Raw genomic sequence first — 20,713 nt, 5'->3', positions numbered from 1 at the left:
GGTTACTGGAGACATTTAAGCTTTCGTTTAGTAAACAGCTGTTTAAACTCAGGATTATATAACCGGCTGCTTTCTTTGGCTAGATTTGAGTACATGAAAAAGACAAACGACATCTCCTGTGTGTGTTTGTGTGCAGATGCATACCACAACTCTGTGGGGCCCTCCTATGAAACATAAGACGGGGCTCCGCCCACATGTTCTGACGTCATATGTGAACATTTCTATCAGAATGAAATGCTAACATTGACAATCCTGTTGTTTTGGCCAATTTAGCTTTATGTTAAGTACTCTTTATTAATTGCCCCCATAAATGTGACCTATAAGAATGTATGATTCCTGCAGGCATACTTTTTCAAATGTAAACCGTGGTTCACACAAAAGGGGATGCATGGGCTTGCTTGGGTTGTGTTATGAACTGTGTACTTACACAATTCAGAATGCAACTTGTGGAAATAACTTTACTTCCACAAAACCCAAGTGAACTCTTAGTCTAGTGTAAAACAGACTCATTCCACATTAAAAGCTCTTAGTCTTTATAAACACACTTGTCAGTGTGACGCATGTCCTGGACATTAATGAGTGGGAATGTGAAACATGTCATGTGTGAACTTCATGCATTCTGTAACATCTGCAGTATTAAATGTCGTTTTGTGAGGATGGATATAAATAAATATTTGAAGTGATTGTTGATATGAGACACTCATCATGTTTGGGGCGTTTTTGAACTCAGGCAGTTAACAGACAGCTCTTATCATAATGAGCACAGGCAGGCCTGTCTGCTTTAACCAGCGCTGCTCTGTGTGTGTGTGTGTGTGTGTGTGGGCCACAACGCTTCCCTAAACCTCTGACAGAGTTCATTATTGATTCAGGGAGCCTGCTGTGTGTCCGTGTGTCAGCACATTTCTTCCACTAGTATAAAATCACAGAAATGACACGCTGGGAGCTTCAGATGGCGGGAGCTCTCGAAACTATTTTTAGGAACACTCATTTTTTGCATTTGCATTTTTAGAACATTTCTCCCAACAAATTTCAGTTAATGAAAATATAACAGGGAAATTTACTGAAATAATTAAGAAAATCAAGCACTATATAAATGAAATTATTTTACAAATATTAAAAAAAATTATTACTTGTATATTAATAGATTACAAATATTTTGTAACATTATAATTGGTCTAAATTTTTACATTTTTAATATATTTTTTCAGAAGAAACTGGGGAAAATGTGGTTGAATATACAAATAATGTTTGTAATGTGGACAAGTCTCAATAGAACTACAGTTTTTAAAGTTAAATTTAGTATTTATGGCCTTTTTCTTTATAAGGGATAGAAAATACAGTTTGTAAAGTATATAAACCATTATGGCTATGGAGAGTTCCCATAAAACATAGAAACAAGTGTGCGCACGCGCGTGTGTGTGTGTGTGTGTGTGTGTGTGTGTGTGTGATTTTCTCATTTCTTCCTTTTGAATTTGAGCTGGACCATTTCATGAGATATATAATGTACAGTAGGTGGTATCTTCCAGTATTTGAACTCTCTGAACTGTGTGTGTGTGTGTGTGTCTGTTTCCAGAAGCTACAGGAGTTCTTCAGGTCAGAGCTCTGAAAGACTTCTGGAATCTTCACGACCCCACGGCCCTCACCATACGCGCCGGAGATGTCATCACGGTACGGCCGCTTTCATGACTTCATTAAACCTCTTCACAGTCAGTGTGTGTGTGTGTGTGCGCTTCTCTTAAGCACTATACCAAACCCTGTGTTCCTAGTCAGTATATTTAGTTAGCAGTTTCACTTGAACTGAGGCCAGATTTTTCTTTCTTTCCCCTTCCATGAGTTCTTTCTGTTCATCGCCTTGGATTTTCGAGGGCGCTAAAGATAAACTCACAAGTGTTTATTTGTGAACTCAAACTAACATACATTTTCACACAGCATTGTTTCATGGGAAGTTGTGGGCAGAGAATACGGTCTGAGGGTCATTTACCGGAGGGTTTAGAGATGTATTTCATGAGCTGAATGTTCTCGCCGTTGTTTTGTTGTCGGGCCTGCAGCTATTTTATGCGTGTTTGCTTAGGGTGGGCGGCTGGGCTTCTGTTATCTCACTTTCAAAAGCTTTCAGATCATGCATTGTCTCTGAACTCCTGACGTCCTCCTCTGTTTTGACTGGTTGTCAAGGATCAAAAAAACAACTAGATTAAAAATCGAGCGGGTTGTATTTGCAGCAGAGGGGGTGAGATCACCGTGACATCACTGTGTTCTGCTGTTGTGATTGGCAGGTGATAGAGCAGCACATGGATGGACGCTGGAAGGGCCACATTCATGACACCCAGAGGGGAACAGACCGAATTGGCTACTTCCCCCCCTCCATAGTCGAGGTCATCAGCCGACGCTCAGGTACAATAATAACTTGAATTGTTGCAGGTTGACCAAAGTTGTGAAGCTTCACAGCCTATGATGGATTTTATTACAGCCATTAACCCTGCAAATAACAATGTTTCCTTTACTGAATCAGTAACATGCTGACAGATGTTACCTAGACGTGTCTGTTTCTTCCATCCCGCTGCCTCCCATGTAATAAATGTTCATCTCTAACCTCCATCCGCTTGCATTAACCCTCTGCCCCTGTCATGTGTGTGTTGTCCTGTAGGGGGCACCCTGTCACGACACGCCTCTCTGCCCACCCATAGGCAGCAGCTGCTCTCCAGGTCCGCCCTCAGTCCCAGCTTGAGTCTGAGCGGGGGCGGGACCACCCAAACTGAAGACTCCTACAGTCTGTACACCACTAACCCACACCTGGTCCTCCCACACGCCAACGGTCTGAGCACCAACCCAGGTATACCCCCTCGGTCCCATCTCTAAGGGTGCTTTCTCATACGTTTCCACCTGCTCCATCTGTTTTCAAAGGTCAGCTGAGACTCATACAGTTTCCACCTGGCTTTAAAAATGCATCTTCAGTGACCATGGATTTTCTTGAGACATACAGTTTTTGGGAAAGCAAATAAAAAGGATCTAGAGAGCAGCTGCGATTTCAGCGTAGTTTTGGTACAACGCAGTTGAATCGCTTGTTTTGGTGTGTTTTCTTACAACACGTCCCACAGTGTTAGTTCAGTAGGCTGTTCAAATTCATTCAAACATATAAGCTTCTACACACGAAAACAAACAGGTTAGATGCATTTTTGACTATTTCTTCACGTGGTTGAACATGGAAATCTTAAAACCTTTTAGACTCCAATTAAGCATTTATTTGATATTGTCTGCTTGTTATCGGATCGGCGAAAAAACACATCAGGTGTAAACGAGGCCAAAAACTACTGATGCGAAACTGAGTGTTTGACGTCAGAGATCAGATTGTTTTGAAAATGCTCTGTTGCACACCAGTGACTGGTACTGTATATAAGGTATGGTACATGCTTGTTCCACTAAACGTGGTCTCACACTATTTCACCAAGGTTAAGAATGCAATAGGTATGCATTCAAAATGAACCATTCGCCTATAGAAGCAGTTTAGTCTCAAATATAATTCAATTCAGTAAAGGTTTACTTTCCATTCTAATTAATCCATATTGCAAAAGGTGCGCAGAATCATGCTCCTTGAATGCACTCAGTGGCTTATGATATGATTGGTTGAATGGTAAGCTCGCATCTGATTGGCTAAAGAGTACGACAGACCCACGTGGGAAGAGAGCTCTGCCAGGAAAGTCTCAAAAATACACACACACAAATCCGAGTGGATTCGTAGTAAATAACGATTCATACATTCAGACACTCGTACATTTTAAACATTCAAAGGGTTTTTTGCACAGTTGTATATCTACAAATAGTTTTTTGCATTTGTAAAACGTATTTTATAAATATCTAATTTTATTTTGTGCATGTGAATTGCTTTTTGTGATTTTTTTTTTTTTTTTTTACGCATGTGTTTTTTTTTTGTTTTTTTTGTGTACGTGAATTATGTTTCATGCATGTGAAATTGTCTACGCATGTGTGAATCGTGTTTTTGGCGTGAATTACATTTGAGACTAAACTGCTTCCAAATTCGGCAAGCACTTTTTTAAGATTTGCAGGCAGGGTAAAAAAAGGTTTAAACCCCTCCTCAGCTACAACACAGTCGATTTAGTAGTCAGACTTTTTTTGTGTTTGCAGACATTATGTAAACATACATATGATGCAAGCTTGCAAATTCTCTCCAAATCTGCCATAACTCATAGCGTAAATAAAACCTGTAGGCTTACCATAGTGTAACAGGATAGGACAAGAACCTGGTTTTGAACCACAGATTCGGTGCTATTTTATGTAATTTGTTCATTCTTAACCACTGCTAGTGCAGTGCAATTCTAGTGCGGCGTAAAAAGGTTTATTCTTGCATGTTATTAGATCCTTAAAAACAGATTCCATGGATTTTAATATGGGTTTGCAGTTTGACCAAAATCTTATATACAGTAACAGTTGTGATTAAGATCACAAAATATTTAGTTTTGCTTAAATAAATGGTTTATATATTAAATGTTTTGAATTAAATACTTCACTTATTTCGTAGATGTGAACCAAAAGATTTAGAATTATATTATAAGTCATTGGCAGTTGGGGCAAACGGTTGATTATGGACCCTGGGTGGGCTCCTGGTTCTTCTGTGTGACAGATATAGTAGAAACACTGTCTTTGCATGTAAACACCATGCAGTGGCATACACTCATCTGAAGCCCCTGATTTGGGATGCACACACCCTTACATTATCCGCCCACAAGACTGAGGCCAGTGGCCCAAAAAGTGTTTGTGTCCGCTAGGTGGGCCTCCCAGCAGTCTGTCCCAGCACATGACCCCCAGCATGGAGGACGTGTGGGTTTTGCGGAACTCCTGCACTGGTAAGAACCGTTGCACTCCCCTGCGCCCCCTACTGGCTGTCACCCTCTCCCTGCTGCAGACAGACCCTCTGATTGGCTGGCCTGTCGGACACCACACAGACCCAGTCGGTGTTTCCGTCTACAGATGATAGCGTACTGTGAACGTACTGTAGGTTGTGTGCTGTCATCTGTAAACCCCATCTCCACATGCCTGTGGCTTTACTCTGCTACCCTCACCCCATCCTGCCTGCCGCTTGAGTAGAAATCTAGCCCCTCGTCACAGTGGGTACAGTGTCCGCACAGCTGTGGAGTGGCACACTGGCATGGCAGTGCACAGGCTGCTGTGATGGCATAATCGTGATTAAGTTATGATTGCATTGAATCACTGGACTAACACCTCTATCTCTCTCGCAGCTGGGGACAGGAACAGTGTGGGAAGCACTGGTAGTGTGGGCAGCACCCGCAGTGCAGGAAGTGGCCAGAGCACAGAAAGCAACAGCGCCCCTAATGGACCACAGCAACACACCACCAGCCCAGACACCAGCAAGGTAACCATTCGCCGTGTTCAGTCCCAGGCATGATGCTTTGTAAGAAACACAACTTGAAGAGTTCCCGTTTAGAAATACCAGGGAAAATGTGATTTCCAGGTCCGTTTCTGTAGCTGATAAAACATTTTCTAATTATGATGTTATTACAAATTTGAACCTTTATTAAAAATTGAGTCATGGTCTTATGACAGGTGCTTTTAGAGGTAGTGAATGATAACGAAATCTCTTAATTTGGATAAAGAGAAATTAGATTGAAATAGTACATTTGGGTTAAGAACATTCTAGTGATCATCTTGAAGTGCTAATGTTGCTGTTTTAGCAGGTTTGTTCCATGCATAAAGTATTTGTGCTTTGTTTCGTTTAAGCCATTTGTATACTACTTGCTATAATGTTTCAATTAAATCCAAGGATTCATACCTGATAAGTAGAATCACAGCTCCAAAAAGAAAAACCAGTTCCTTAAATTCCAACTTTGCAATGTTTCAAAGTCCACAACTCTTCATCAGACCATAATGAACCTGTTTCCTGTTATTTTAGTTAAACTTTTTTAGCTTCAGGCAAACATTTATCGTTCCTATGTGAACTAAAGTTTAATAGCTAAGGTTTCTTCTGACTTTTATTTCATTTTGAACAGGTAACGCCCTCTGTTGTGACTTTACTACAGCCAGATCATAACAAACTTCCAGACACATCTACAGGTAAAGAGTAACCCGTGCCATATTTACTGTTTGTATCTGTGTAAAGCTTACGGTGACAGTATTTGGAGTCATAAAATATATGAAAGTTACTGCAATGGATAACAAAATATCATACCAAGTTCCTCTGAGAGGACACCTGTGTGAACTTGAGTTGTAATCGACTTCATTCATCAACTTTAAAACTTGCAAAACAATAGCTAATTCAAAGACATTGCAAATGCTTTCAGGTGAATCTTGGCGCATGTATAAACATGAGTATGTGTTGTTTTGAAGGAGTTCCTCGCAGACCTGTGTTGCCCACACAGAGGCCAGGAGAGCAGGGTTTCTCTCAACAGTTTGTGCGTCCTCAACAGCTGCTGGAGGGCAAGGTCAGAAAACACTATTATAGTGAAGACTTAGATTGACATGATCATATTTTAATATGGCAAATTAATTTTGTATTATTGTTGTAAGTTGTATTACAACTTAATGAATATACTGACATCAAAATGTTGATTAAATAATTATACCACACCATTATATCATTAGTATACAAGTATAAAAATAATAATAATAAAAGTATAAGGCTGTTAATAATTAAATGTGATTATATAAAATATATCATATGATAATATACAAAGAAACAATACAAGTAGAGAAGCCACATTTTATAAAAAGTGTCATACAACAGCAGTATATTCTGCATTCTGTTAGCTAACTGTCATGGCTTATTATGTCTTTTATCATTGTCAGGATGCTGAGGCCATCTATCAATGGCTTAGTGAGTTTCAGTTGGAGCAGTACACTGCTAATTTCCTCACCGCTGGCTATGATGTACCTACAATCAGCAGAATGACCCCAGAGGTACGATCAGAGCACCAGTGTTTGGTTGCTTTAAGAAATGCCACTCATTCTTGCTGCTGCAGATAGAGTTGATGTTGATTAAATATTATTCCATTTTTCAGGATCTCACGGCTATTGGAGTGACTAAACCAGGACACCGTAAGAAGATTTCTCTTGAGATCGGCAACCTCAGCATTCCAGAATGGCTCCCAGAGTACATACCAGTAAGTCACTACATGCTATAGTATGCATATAAGTGTCTCTATGGTGTTGTTTTCAGTTCACTCACAATTAAAAGCTCATCTCTTAGCAGGATCTTGGGGAGTGGCTGAGCGCCATAGGTCTGTCACAGTATCATAAGAAACTCTCAGAGAATGGCTATGACTCGATAAACATTGTCCGAGATCTCACATGGGAAGACTTGCAGGAGATTGGCATCACCAAACTAGGTGAGTTTAAAAGAGACACTGTATTAAAGTACACTGTGGTGGTTGTAGTCATAGTGTTAAGAAAACCAAAGAAAAGCTAGAAATAATTGGAAATGAAAAAATTCAGTTTTATTGTTGTTGTAACGGAGGCCAGATAGTAAGAGCTGTGGAAAACCAGGCACACTAGCTACTGACACTAGGGGCTGTGGTCTTTAGCATTCTTGTTAGCGCTCCTGCTTTCCATGTCAGAAAAGCCACATGGAGCAGGGCAAGTAGAGCCAGAGGTGTTAAAATGGTGCCGTGACCCAGGTGGGAGTTAAGTTTAAGGGGTGAGTATAATGGAGGCCGGCTTGTAAAAGCTATGAAAGTAGAACTCATAATTAATGAGAAATATGGGTCAAAAACTGTGGAAACCCTGTATACACTTCACTCTCTATCCACATGCAAAATGAAGCCAGGGTGATTTAGCTATTGTAATGTCCATTTGCTCAAGGCAAATAGACTTGTGGATTTAGTAAACCTGAATTTTGTCATTTAGTCAAATTGAATTTTGCTTTGATTTCACAAATCAGATCAACTTTGAAATTTATATCGACATCTTTGTACAGATCTGTGTTAAACATTCATCAGTGTTTTATAAGTATTTTATTACCCTTTTCACATAAAAAATTGTAGCAATTTTGTTTGATGTTCAAATGAGACATTTTATTATTTCAACCACATTTCAACATTAAAGGCCAATCATATTTCCCCTAACTCGTTCATACTTTGCCATGACCTTGACAAGGAATTTTTCATTTTTATTTCCCTGGTGTGATTTTGGGCAGTCTTACCCACAGATAAATCTGATTGGTCTAAAGTCATTTTCCAAATGTATATTCAGCATCAGATATACCCTGAGATTGTGCAAGGACATGTTGTATCATGCTTGGTGTACATTTTTTATTTATCCTGTGAAGCATATCCTGTTTTGTTAAATTCTTGTGTGGCGTGCTGGAAGTGTTCAGTCATGTGTGTATGTGTCTCTGACAGGTCATCAGAAGAAAATGATGCTCGCGGTGAAGAGGTTGTGTGATATTCATAAGGCTCTTCTGCAGGCAGAATCAGGGCAGGGCACACTGCGGCGCAAAACCCCCGCGGCCCTCGACCTGGTCACTATTGAGCCGCCCCCTGAGAGTGGCGACCTCCCCTCACCCCTCACTCCCAAGATGATGACTTTCCAGGACAGTGAGCTGAGTACTGAGCTACAGAGTGCCATGTCTTCCCACTACAGTGGCTGTCAGGATGGACTGGCCATCAAGAACGCAGTAGGTATGTCCTCCAGTCAGGAGAGCATTGACACGCGCTCTCGAGGCTCCGGACGCTCTCAGGATCCCCCCAGCACCCCCTCCTCCACTTCTGCTGCGACCCCTTATAGCCGCTCCCAAGAGAGCTTGACGAGCCCAGACAGCAGTCCTGCTAAAGAGCGCAACATTCCAGAAGGCCGCGACCAGGTCCCACGTCCTCAGCTACCACAGCAGCAGCTGTTCAGTGCGTCTGCAGGCTTTAAATACCCCGCGGTGCCTGCCAAACCCAAACTGAGCTCCGCTCCTTCTCCACAAGGCTCTCCTGTTCATAAAACCCTCAATTATCCACGGTCACAATATAACAGTGCCACGCTTGACCGTCACACTCCTAGCGTGACCAAGAAGCGCACACAGAGTCTGTCCAGGTATGCTTTGTCGGACGGTGAACCAGATGAAGATGATGATGATGAAGAAGCTCAGCTGGCCAGTATGGCTATGCCTTCGTATGCCACACTGAGCCGCAAGCCTACCCGTGGCCAGCTGGCCCGTCTTCAGTCCGCCCCCGAGCAGTCCGTCAGCCGAAGCCACTCTTTCGCCATCAGGACTCGGCGTAAAGGGCCTCCTCCTCCACCACCTAAGCGCCTTAGCTCCGTCAGCAGCAGCACTAGTGTTGAAATGGTCTCTGACACTCCAGCATCACCTTCTGGAGGAGTCGAGAATGGCAGACCTGGGTCCGTAAAGATCATCGCAGCTGCGCTAGAAACAGTCCTACCTGCGCCTGCGGTGGAGCTCCTTCGGGAAACCCCTACACCTGTTTCCGGTACTAACGAAGGGTCCAGACGCAGACTTCTGAGTCAGACAGGATCCACTCCAGTGTCTGCAGACACCGATAGAGCGACAAAGTCAGACTCGGAGGAGGAAGGGATGAAGGATTCGGGCCTGGAGACCTCATCCTCACCTCAGAACAGCTCCAGTGAGTGCATCCCCTTTGCGGAGGAAGGCAACCTCACTATCAAACAGAGGCCCAAAGTTGGCGGGCCTCTCAAGGCAGAGACCACTTCTGAGTCGACAGAGAAGGCCAAACCGGCCAAAACTCCTGAAGTTCCAGAGTTCAACCTTAAAGAGTCCGACACAGTAAAGAGACGGCAGAAGCCAAAAGAGAAAGAGCAGTCAAACACAGCGTCCGACAGCAGCCCAGATGGCAAATCCGTTTTAGAGACTCAGGACACGGTGAAACTCCGCATCAGTGAAACTGATATGAGTCTGCCATGTGTGGAGCTACCAGCCAAACTAGTGAAAGCACCTCCACCTCTTGCTCCCAAACCTCCCAGTCCCCTGAATTCAACACGGCACGCCTCTAAACCAGATCCTGCTCCTGTAACAGGTACAGCCTACCAATAAAAAACCAACAACCTATTCATAAGAAAAATACTAAGGGTCAACTTGAGGAACCTTAAGGCTGTCATTAAGTATTCCCCTACTTTAAGCATTACTAAAAAGTCATTAGTTACAATTTGACCTAATAAATTTAAGGTACCAAAACAGGCTTCTTAATTCATCTTAAACTCAAACGGGATGACTGATTTTATGTTAACTGAAGAGAAGGAAGTACCAAATCACAATTTTAATGATTGAAATGTGTGCGATTTTAATGATCATTAAAATCATGCCTATTTTGATACGCAGTTATTGATAGCCTAGTTATAGCAACCACATACCTTTTAATGCATCTCTTCAGGCACATTTTCAGGCACTGATCTTAATTTTTCGTCTCAGACAAATAGTGCGCTGATCAATACGTTCTATACTTTGCTAGATTCCATGTATTACTTTAAAGCTATTGGTAGCAACATTTTGCTACTAGGTTACAGTACAAGCAGTGTATTTATTCAATTTTTGTCATCCTTTTGCATTTATCTGAGATTCTTGTTCTGTCTTCAGCTGTCGGCTCCAGCGTGACACTGAGTGTTGTACAGAGTGTTGCCTTTGCAGCACCCCAGTCTCCAGTCCCAAACTCCCCCTCGCCAGAGAACATGGGTCAGAATATGTTATCAGGAAGCCTCCAGGCTCTGATGGAAGGAGATCAAGGGTCAACACTGAAGCATCAGAGGCTGGAGAAGACCAGCTCATCCCTGGAGGAAGCACTGAAGGCAGTGGAGAGAAAACTAACTCTGGAGAACAACAACGTGGGGTGAGAGACACTCTCCACCAGCTTTCACACTTCAAATATTGTCACTAATTTATCACTCCTAATCAAACCTGTTGTGTCTCTTTTAGTGTTTCTCATGTAGTCAAGTCTGCAGGGAACATTCTGGATGACATCGGGAACATGTTTGATGACCTGGCCGATCAGCTAGATGCAATGCTGGATTAAAGATTCTCAAGGATGGAGATGTTTGTTTTTTGATGGCCCAAAAACTGGAGGGTGGAGATCTACGTATAGCAGCATGGTTTCTTCTGCCTTATAATTCAGACGGAAAACAGAGATGAACTCTTGAACACAAAAGTGGGAACCTCCATTAATCTTAATTTAGATGGACCACACAGACATTCATGGACCACAGTCTTTTGACTAATGTCAGTCTAGATGTCATATGTATTTGTTTGTTTGTTTGTTTGTTTATTCTTATTCCAGCGTCTAATCAACCTGCATATATATTTGTTTCCCTGTCATTGTATTTCGGGGATGAACTGTGGACTTGACCAAGCGTGACCCCAGTGAACTTTACGTGATGGACCTAGATAAACGAAACGCACTTAGGAGAATCATTCCTAAAGCAATATACATTTCAAAACAATACGCTGATTCAAACATTTCTAGAAAGATTAATGGGATAATTCACTCAAAAAGTGACAATTTTGTCATTCTTTGCTCGCCCTTATGCTAAAGCGAGACATTTTGAATAAACTTCACACAGCTCTTTTTCATCAAGAAATCACCACGTGACCAGCTTTTGAAAACAAATAATAAATGATAACAGATTTTTTTTTTTTGAGTGAACAGTTCAAAACTACTGTCCAAAGCATTTTGAAAGACATTGTTCGTCACATTCATTTCAGCAGGTTTAGTGCTTGTACCTTCTTTTTTCTTCATGACGTTGCAGATTTGAAGGTTAAAATATATGACTGACATTTCTTTTGTATGAAAGTGTGGTTTTAAAGGGAACTTGTTAAATTGAAAACAGTTACACTGCCTTATGTTACTAGAGCAGCAGCGATGTACAGCAAGCCATTCAGGTTTAAGTTACCACAAAATATTTTTGAAGTCTTTAAACTTTTATTAGTCCAAATAGTATTTAAACTTTATCAAAATATGTATATTGTACACTAAAGGTATATTTGATTGGGAAGCAACCTGTTTGTTGTACCAAAGTATATGTATATTTTTATTCAAATGTTGTATAATGTTAACGCTAACAGACTTGTCTTGCAGCTAAACTAATGAAATTGAACCCGGTGGCATTTCCCCATTGCACATATTTTGATATGATGTATCTGATGTGGAATATATCCTTTTTGTGTGTGCCATACATTTAAATAGATGTTTCTTTCAGGTTCTGTCTCCCAATGAACTAAAATATAATCAAAGGCATTTGTTTAACTAAGTCCGTTTTAACATTTAACAATTTTAGAACTGCAATTCCAATTCCAACCAAGGACAATAACTGCAACTATAAAGTTTAAATAATAACTTGAATCGTTCTCTGCAATACGCACTTATAGCAAACAGAACGTTACCATCCACTAGTGTGGATGTCAATATAGGCATTATAGTTATCATTCTTGGTATGAACAGGCCTCTGCTTATGTATATTTTAGTGATGTTCTTGATCAGTTAATATGACACAACTGATGTGATTGTTCAGGATCAAGCCCTTCTTTATTCTGATTTGTTAACATTTTCTATTAAATGAATTTAGATATTCTGCCTTGTTTTATTATTACTGAATAATGTGTCTGTTATTTCAGCACTTACAGTGCAATGCAAAAGAGATTCCTCCACTGTTTGATTTTCTCCAGATCGTCCAGACTAGGGTTGCACCAACTGTTAGTAAGTACTTAAATTGGAACATAACGTCCAAACTAAAGCTAACTACTTGTAACTATGCAGATGATGTGTTGCTTTTCATCTGTTGTTCTGTTATTAAATCTAATAGTGTTTGGGCCCCTCTCAGGTTACAAGGTAAACGAGGGAAAATGTGATTTAATGGCCTCTCTCCCAAGAAGTAAGCGAAGAGTTCCTGGCCTCCACTTTATTCAAAATAGTTTTAGAAAGTAAACAGTCACCAGTAAGTAGGAAACTTTTTGGTAATTTCATGACTTACCAATATGCAACATAACCATGACGTAATTTCATTACCATCCCATTACAAAACAAGATGAACAAGAATATTCCAGATAGGTACTCTATTCGTAATATATTGGTAATTTCATGACTTACTAGCAACGTAACTGCGATGTCGTATGCACATAATTTTATTATCATCATTATTATACATACTTTATATGCTCTCTGATTACCATAATGCTATTTAAAAAGTGTAATTAAACTTCAGACACAAGATTGAATGTTCCTTAAAGATAAAACGTGTTTCTTTTCACCAAGTCAGGATATGGACGATTACTTTTAATATAGCAGCTTGCCGCTATACAAAGTCAATGGAGAGGGTTGGATTGTTTTCCCTGCCAGTCGGCGTGGTTTTCAGATTATGACGCGTGTCCCTTTGTCTGTATACACATAGCGCACTGAAGTATAGTAGCAGTTGAATGGTAGTATGCCATTCTGAATACAGCTTCTTTAGTGATGTCAGTATACTTTAGTTATATTTGGCAGATTCTGGCAGATATACTACTGTAGGTCAGGGATAAGATATACACTATTCACTGTTCATGTACCAGACTGTACAATTAAATTAATTTACACTAAACCAATTTAATATGGAGAGGCACTTAATGTAGACCTTCATTTATATGTTATGTTTATGCCCTACACTAGTGGTTTCAAACTCAATTCCTGGAGGGCCACAGCTCTGCAGAGTTTGGCCTCAACCAGCTCCAATTATCAGCTGCCTGGAAGATTCTAGTAATCCTGAAGACCTTGATTAGCTGGATCAAGTGTGTTTGATTAGGGTTGGAGCTAAACTGTGCAGTCCTGAGTATGAGACCAATGCCATACACTGTACATGATGTGAGAACAGTTTAAAGGAGCCGTATGTAGGATTGTGGCCTAAACTGGTACTAAAATCACTATAAAAATACTGTAGAGTGGTGTATCCCCTCCCCCTACCCCCTGACTCGAGGTTGCCTCAGCGTCTAAGCATAATGACAGAGAAAAGGGCTCCTGTAATGCATTGCTAATGTTAGCATACGTCCATGTGAGCTAAAGTTACTTTGCACAAACATGCATAACTTTGTTCGACTGTCATGAATATATGAAATGTCCATTTACATCAAGTACAAGTTAGCCAAGCATAGATGAATTTAACCTGTCCAGGAGAAAATTAGCAACGTTGGCATCTGTGTTCAAATTCTTCTCCGTTTTCTTTCAAAAGCATCTCCAATACAAATTCTGGTTTTATTTCGGACTTTGTCACAACGAATTTCTGAATTATAACGAGGTCTTTTTGATTTAGTAACATTAGACATTTTTATCCGACTGGAGTTAGAGTAAGTTACAGCAAAGCTGGCAACATGGATCCCGAAACACTACTGACTTCGTGGTTGGTAGATTGGTGGAGGGAGGTGCGTCAGGCCAAAACACAAAATGACAACATCAACATCAGTTGAGGGCTGCAAGTCCACTTTTTAAATGACAATATCCTGGCCGGACTACTGTTGTCAGTGATAAAAGTATTTGAAATGAACATGATTTCTTAAAGGGGTGATAAAACATGATTTCACTTTTCTAACTTTAGCTAGTGTGTAATTTTCCTGTTTGAGCATAAACAACATCTGCAAAGTTACAACGTTCAAAGTTTTAAGCAAAGGGAGATATTTGCTTTTAAAGAAATCCATTTCTAAGGACTACAGCAAACGGCCGGTAGGGACTACACGACATTCCTTCAGGGTTGCTGACGTCACTAAGCCCAATATTTACATAAACCCCTCCTCCGAGAATAATAGATAAGGTGGGGGGCGAGGCCATTTTATATTGCTGTGGAGATTGAGAAGAGTTGTTGTATGCTGGAGTATTTTTGCCGCGATGCCGACGAAACGCTGTTATTTTCATCCGGATTGCAGGTCCACTTTGTTCAGCCTTCCTAGGGACGGGGAAGTTAGGGATCAATGGTTAAAATTTATTTTTAACTCGGTCCCTCAAAATTATTACCCAAATCTCGCTCTCTGTGCTGCACATTTTACGGAGGAAAGCTTCCACAATCTTCGCGAGTACAATGCAGGATTCGCCCAAAGGCTTGTCCTGAAAGATGGAGCAGTTCCAACTTTAAAAACAGAAGCTGTTTACGGGCCACAAGCTGTAAGTATGACTTATTTGTCGTCGATGTGTTTTACTGTATTGGTTTGTATTGCTATTGGCTGTATTGCTAATTGTGCGTTGTATCAAGGAAGTGAACAAATAACAACGCTGTTTGGCTCTGCAAACCAGTTAGTTAAATGCTTATTCATACTTAATGCGACAAACACCCTAACGTTACGAACTTTTTTTCTTAATCTCAACAACGAACTTGGAATTGATTAGAGCGTTTATGTATTGTTTATCTACATGTTTGTTTATCTGCAGGCATGCTAAACATGGTTCTGTGTTTGATTTGGCTACTATATTAAAGCCAATGTTTTTGGTTAATAGTTATAGCGACAGATATTTGGTTATAAGCGTTCTAAAAATACAAAAGTAACGATTCCATTCACTACCGATTACTATAGATCTTCACTCTTTAATCAAAAAAATCCCTTTGAGGACTAATACAATTTGTCAGAACAATTATATGAAAATCTTGCTTATGAAGCTTATTTTTTGTGGTCCAATGATTATTATCCAGTAATTTTTTCTTACTATTTTTACATGTCAAATGTATGTTTTAAGCTGTAATTTGATCATTGATTACATATTGTCATTATTTCTTACAGACAACATCTCAGCAGGGTGCGAGTTCCCAAGAGCTCCCCACTACATCTACACTTCATGAAGTTGGATGTCAGTCAGACCCTATAGAGACCGAAACTGTAGCCACAGAGATAAAGCCGAAGATGCGATCAGTGGGCACACAACTTTCAATGGGTACATTGAGCAGTTTCCACTTAAGGAGCAAAGGTATGAAATACAGACATTAAATGTGTTTGTGTTACTTTATCATATGCAGTTCTAGTACATATTGTCTTTTTTTTATTATAATTGTCATACCGGCTACTGAAACGTATGTGTATTAGAAAGTGGCTTATGTTTATCACTGTAAAAAAAATTGTAATAGCATGACCGATGGTTATGAGTAATTGTATTTTTACTTTTTTTTTTTTGTACTTGTAGGCATTCAGGCAACATATTATGGTCATGATGTGGGTACCCAAACAACTGACATGTTTCCTGATGTGCAGCTGTCTTCAACACCAGTAAGGGGCTCAGTCTTCAGGCCCAGTAAGAGACCTCGTCTGGTGTTAGATGAGGAAGAAGAATCAGAATTAAATGTTGAACCCACTGATTCCACATATAACCCAGATTCTGTTGTCACTGAAGAATCAGAATTGGCGTAAGATATAAATACATATTTACGCACTTTTTTACTAATACATTTGTGTTTAAAAATATATATAAAACATGAAAGCAACTTCCTAATATTTATTCTTTTTATATTGCCTTAGGATAGATCCACAGCCCGACCACAGCGATAACAAATACATTGTTTTTGAAAGCTGTCTTCGAGAGCTGTTTGTGTCCTGTCCAATTTGTAAGACAAAGTGTGTTGTCCAGAGCAGACGAAGGGGGACTTTTGTTGCATTCACCCAGCTTTGTGAAAAGTGTAACTACTACAGACAGTGGCAGAGCCAGCCCATTGTTGGGAGTACCCCACTTGGAAACCTGCTATTGTCTGCTGCAACGTATTTTACCGGTGGATCTTTTAAACAACTAGAGAAGGTATTACAATTTACAATAAAATTCACAAAAAAATACTGTGTTGTTTCTGTATGTATGTACTGTATGATTTCTATGTTAATAGATTTTCAAAGCCATGAAGCTCCAGATGATGCATTTCGTAACTTTTAGGATTCATGCCAGGAATTTCATTGAGCCTGCCATAATACACAAGTGGAACCAAGATCAACTGAATCTTATAAGACAGCTGCAAGAGGGAGGAAATGTTGCTGTGGCTGGAGATATGCGTGCTGACACGCCAGGTACATTTAGAGTATATTTTAAAAAATCACACCGTTTATTTTATAGTCTTTGAGTTCTCCTAAAATATTATGATACTGATGTTCTCAGTAATGTTCTATATCTGATTATGATGTTTACAATAGGACACTCAGCAAAATTTGGCAGCTACACCATTATGCACATGGAAACCAACAAAATTCTGGATCTTCAACTAGTTCAGGTTAGTAATTAAGCATTTAAAAAAGGTTACATTTTCTTTTATCTGTTATTGTTTATACTCTACTCTGTTTATACATTTGAAATGTTGTGTACCCAACAACAGAGCAATGAGGTTGGTGGAAGTTATCATATGGAAAAGGAGGGATTGAAGCGTTGTCTCGATAACCTGGAGTCTCATGGTTTAGCTGTTGACTACATCGTCACCGATCGCCATCCGCAGATTCAGAAATACCTGAGGGACCGCAATATCACTCAGTTCTATGACGTGTGGCACTTTGAGAAAGGTAATTATTTATCTTTGTATTATTAATTGATACTTATTCAGTTAATTGTTAAACCTAACTTGTACATTTATATTTTTGGGGTAATTAGATTTTCTTGAAATAATGATTGTACAACCAAGCTTTTACTTTGTACAGGTTTATCTAAGAAACTTGACAAACTTTCAAAAATGAAGGACTGCGAGGTGCTGAAAAAGTGGTTGCACAGCATCAAAAACCATGTTTACTGGAGTGCGATTTCCTCTGAGTCTGGGCCAGAAAAGGTGGCGAAGTGGAATTCACTGCAGAACCACATACAAAATGTACATGTTCATGAGAACCACCTCTTCCCCAAGTGTGAACACCCTGACAAAGTTTCCAGGGATCCAAAAAAATGGTTCCAACCAGGTATTACTGTATAGAGAGACAAATGACAATAGAATGACAGTAAAATAGTAAAATTTTGAGATTTTCTTCATATTTGATCTGTTTGGCTACAGGATCAATAGCGCTCCATAAAGTGGAAAAGCTATTATACAACAAGAGGGTTCTCAAGGATATAGAAAAGCTCAGCCACAACTTTCAGACGTCATCACTGGAGGCTTTCCACAGTCTGATTTTGCGTTTTGCCCCAAAGAACGTGATTTTCCCTTTCATAGGAATGTTGTGCAGGTAATAATCTTTGACATGTTCAGAAATATTTATAAACATTGTTCCTAACAATTTTTATGGAAATGTTTTTTTTATTCATTATTTTATTAATATTAATAATCTTTCCCTATAATAAATAATGTTCTTTCCTAATAAGGAAGAAACAGGTAAGATAGGTTAGGAGCCTTGCCTGTGGCCCTATGTTATCTATGTTATGAGTAGCAGAGATATAAAGAGATCGAGAGCCTCCCATCTTGGCGAGCACTCTCACATTCTCTTGACTGACTGTGCGACTGTGAGCCTTTCTTGCAAGAAAGAAACCATTATAATCATTGATTGAACATTTGTCTCTTATTCTGAATTGTTTGTTTATTTGTCACAACACAGTTTACTAATCTTTTCATATGTTATGGATTGTCCACTGATTACAGGCTGTATCTTGCAGTAATGCACTATAATGAAAATGCTAACCGTGAGCAGGCAACAACAACTGAAGGACAGGCTGTGTATAAGTTCGTTTTTCCAAAGTCCAAAAAAGGGGAATGCACAGCAAAGCCAGTGAAAATAGAACCAACATACAGTAAGTTGTAAAATGTTTTATTAACAATAATATAACAAAAGCTATAATGAAATAAATATAAGCTTACAAAAAATATTTATAAATATTACACAAATGTTAATTATAAAACAAAGGTAGATTATTTATCAGTAATTATATAAACCCATAGAGGGACTCAGTATTCTGTTCTTTACAGACTATGTCGATGACCTTATGAGCCTTCTGTTACATAAAGTCTTTGTGGACCCCAAGCCATATGCGGAAGAGCTGCATGCAATCCCCATTCCACCTCCTCTGTCATCACAGTATGAAAAACCTTCCAAAGAAGAGGTGATTGCCCAGCATGTGTCACGATTCAGTCGAGGGGTGGCCGGAACCCAACATACTGTCCCGCTGGATCAGGAAACTGTAGGCGGATCCGGTTAACAACACATGAGGGGATGACAACCCTCACACTACGTCCTAGGTAGCCCCAGCACCAGCTGACAAAGCTGCGATAGGCCAGATAACGGAAGCGCCTATGGCAGGAACAGAAAACCTCAATATTGTGTATAAAACCAGTGGTATATTGGAAACCTGTATATGTGATGTGAAAATATGTTTGATAAAAATTGATATTTTGATTTAATTTTTGTCTTTGAATAACATGTCTTGTGTAAATATATATTTATATATATTTGTTTTTTATTTATATTATTTTACACAACATAATTTCATTAAATTTAATAAATACTTACTCCTCCTCATTTCTGCGTCTCACTGGTCCATAGTCGGCTCTAAATATTATTGATATTTTGCAAAGTATACGGATTTAAGCAGTTTGGTTCAAAACCTGGATGCTCAACCATATATTTAGGAGGGTCTGGAACCTCCATCATTCGTTTTACAACCTAAACAGTAATGTAAGACAATGAGAACATACTGTACAATTAACCTATGTTCATCTTTTAAATATGAAAAAAGGATTATACAGAACTATTAACACGTTATGCATAATTTTGGTACTAGCTTATTACACTACCTTCTGTATTTCTTTGCAGCAGATGTTTTCCTCTTCATTTGGCATTTTTGCACAGTTATTACATGTACACCTAATAAAATATATATATTTTTTTAAATAAAAAAGGTTCTTGAATACTTTTGTTAATAGACAAACACTTATTATTGTTATAAATTCAATATCAACTATTATAATTAGTACAATTAAATAACAGCGTATCTAAAAAAGTATTAGATCACAACAATAAAAAACATAACATTCTGAAACGTCATTTAACAGCCGTTCTTGAACAGGAAATGCTCGATCATCTTCATCAAAATTTTCTGGGTCCGATTCGGGCTCAAATTGGTATGGTTTTATTGACGCCATTGTTTCTAATACCCCCAAAGCACAGACTACTGGTAAAGGTAAGGGGCATGACGTTACCGAAAACTAGTCGGTTAGCGAATCACAACACACTGGGGCAGCTAACCAATCTGAGCCCATTGCTATTTTTGTGGGACTGGCTTCATAGAACCCGGAAACCATCAGACCGTTTTACAAGGAGGGACAGAGCAGTGTAGAGTAAAGGTAAAATATATGAAAAATAATGCATTTTTTTAAAAAACGAAGCATGAACATATGTTACAGTGCACCCCACAAACACAATCAAGCCTTCGAAAAACCGTGTTTTACCACCCCTTTAATGTCTAGTGACACATCAGGGCCATTTTATGATTAATTGAAATAGATTTCTTACATACAGCTCCTTTAACGGTTTAGGTTTGTATGTTAGCATGCAACTAACTAACATTAAAGTTTGCTAGTTTTAGCCAGAGATACCTTGCTGAACCACAAGATGACATTTACATTCTGCTTGAGCAGATGAAATCTGTAACTTAATGAAATCATGACAACCAGAAAATGGATGTTGAATAATAAAATGCATTCTAAATCCAATTACCTATCCTCTCAGGGTACTTGGGATCAGAGTTAAAAGTACCCCAGGCACATAGTTTTAAATCTGTGTGGCATAAACGCGATCAAACTGATGAGAGCTTCGGATTTTTACATTTAGTCATTTAGCAGACGCTTT

General features: G+C 39.4%; 2 protein-coding genes across 6 annotated transcripts in view; both read left to right on the top strand.

The window, feature by feature from the left end:
- Positions 1–12,548, top strand: part of caskin2 (CASK interacting protein 2) — a 55,889-nt gene extending 43,341 nt beyond the window's left edge. Inside the window, exons 10-22 of one of the 4 annotated variants that reach the window (XM_026207431.1) lie at positions 1,574–1,668; positions 2,274–2,391; positions 2,645–2,830; positions 4,782–4,859; positions 5,253–5,386; positions 6,021–6,084; positions 6,358–6,452; positions 6,817–6,927; positions 7,029–7,130; positions 7,220–7,355; positions 8,367–10,004; positions 10,562–10,811; positions 10,898–12,548. In XM_026207431.1, coding sequence (XP_026063216.1) covers positions 1,574–1,668; positions 2,274–2,391; positions 2,645–2,830; positions 4,782–4,859; positions 5,253–5,386; positions 6,021–6,084; positions 6,358–6,452; positions 6,817–6,927; positions 7,029–7,130; positions 7,220–7,355; positions 8,367–10,004; positions 10,562–10,811; positions 10,898–10,994 — 3,104 coding nt within the window. In that variant the 3' untranslated portion in view covers positions 10,995–12,548. Of the gene's footprint in view, positions 1–1,573; positions 1,669–2,273; positions 2,392–2,644; positions 2,831–4,781; positions 4,860–5,252; positions 5,387–6,020; positions 6,085–6,357; positions 6,453–6,816; positions 6,928–7,028; positions 7,131–7,216; positions 7,356–8,366; positions 10,005–10,561; positions 10,812–10,897 lie in introns of all 4 variants that reach the window. The other 3 variants (XM_026207430.1, XM_026207432.1, XM_026207433.1) reach the window with 3 other exon arrangements.
- A 1,956-nt stretch (positions 12,549–14,504) lies between these two features.
- Positions 14,505–19,705, top strand: LOC113046590 (uncharacterized). Of its 2 annotated transcripts, none has more exons than XM_026207428.1 (11): positions 14,505–15,095; positions 15,707–15,890; positions 16,104–16,323; positions 16,436–16,709; positions 16,792–16,969; positions 17,093–17,169; positions 17,272–17,452; positions 17,588–17,836; positions 17,929–18,100; positions 18,511–18,659; positions 18,835–19,705. In XM_026207428.1, exons 1-11 carry the CDS (start codon positions 14,823–14,825, stop codon positions 19,062–19,064), a joined length of 2,187 nt encoding a protein of 728 aa, XP_026063213.1. In that variant the 5' UTR covers positions 14,505–14,822; the 3' UTR covers positions 19,065–19,705. The 2 variants fall into 2 exon arrangements, with proteins under 2 accessions (XP_026063213.1, XP_026063214.1); XM_026207429.1 differs by having other exon boundaries at positions 18,618–18,659; positions 18,835–18,982.
- Positions 19,706–20,713: the final 1,008 nt, after the last annotated feature.

This window comes from Carassius auratus, chromosome 28 (genome assembly GCF_003368295.1).
Source record: "Carassius auratus strain Wakin chromosome 28, ASM336829v1, whole genome shotgun sequence".
NCBI classification, from domain to species: Eukaryota; Metazoa; Chordata; class Actinopteri; order Cypriniformes; family Cyprinidae; genus Carassius; species Carassius auratus.
This window is presented reverse-complemented; position numbering and strand designations above follow the sequence as displayed.

Coding starts and splice junctions, on each gene's coding strand:
- LOC113046590 (XM_026207428.1), top strand. CDS start 14,823: ATGCCGACGAAACGCTGTTATTTTCATCCGGATTGCAGGTCCACTTTG. Junction 15,891..16,103: donor TTTCCACTTAAGGAGCAAAG/GTATGAAATACA, acceptor TTGTACTTGTAG/GCATTCAGGCAACATATTAT. Junction 16,970..17,092: donor TATGCGTGCTGACACGCCAG/GTACATTTAGAG, acceptor TGTTTACAATAG/GACACTCAGCAAAATTTGGC.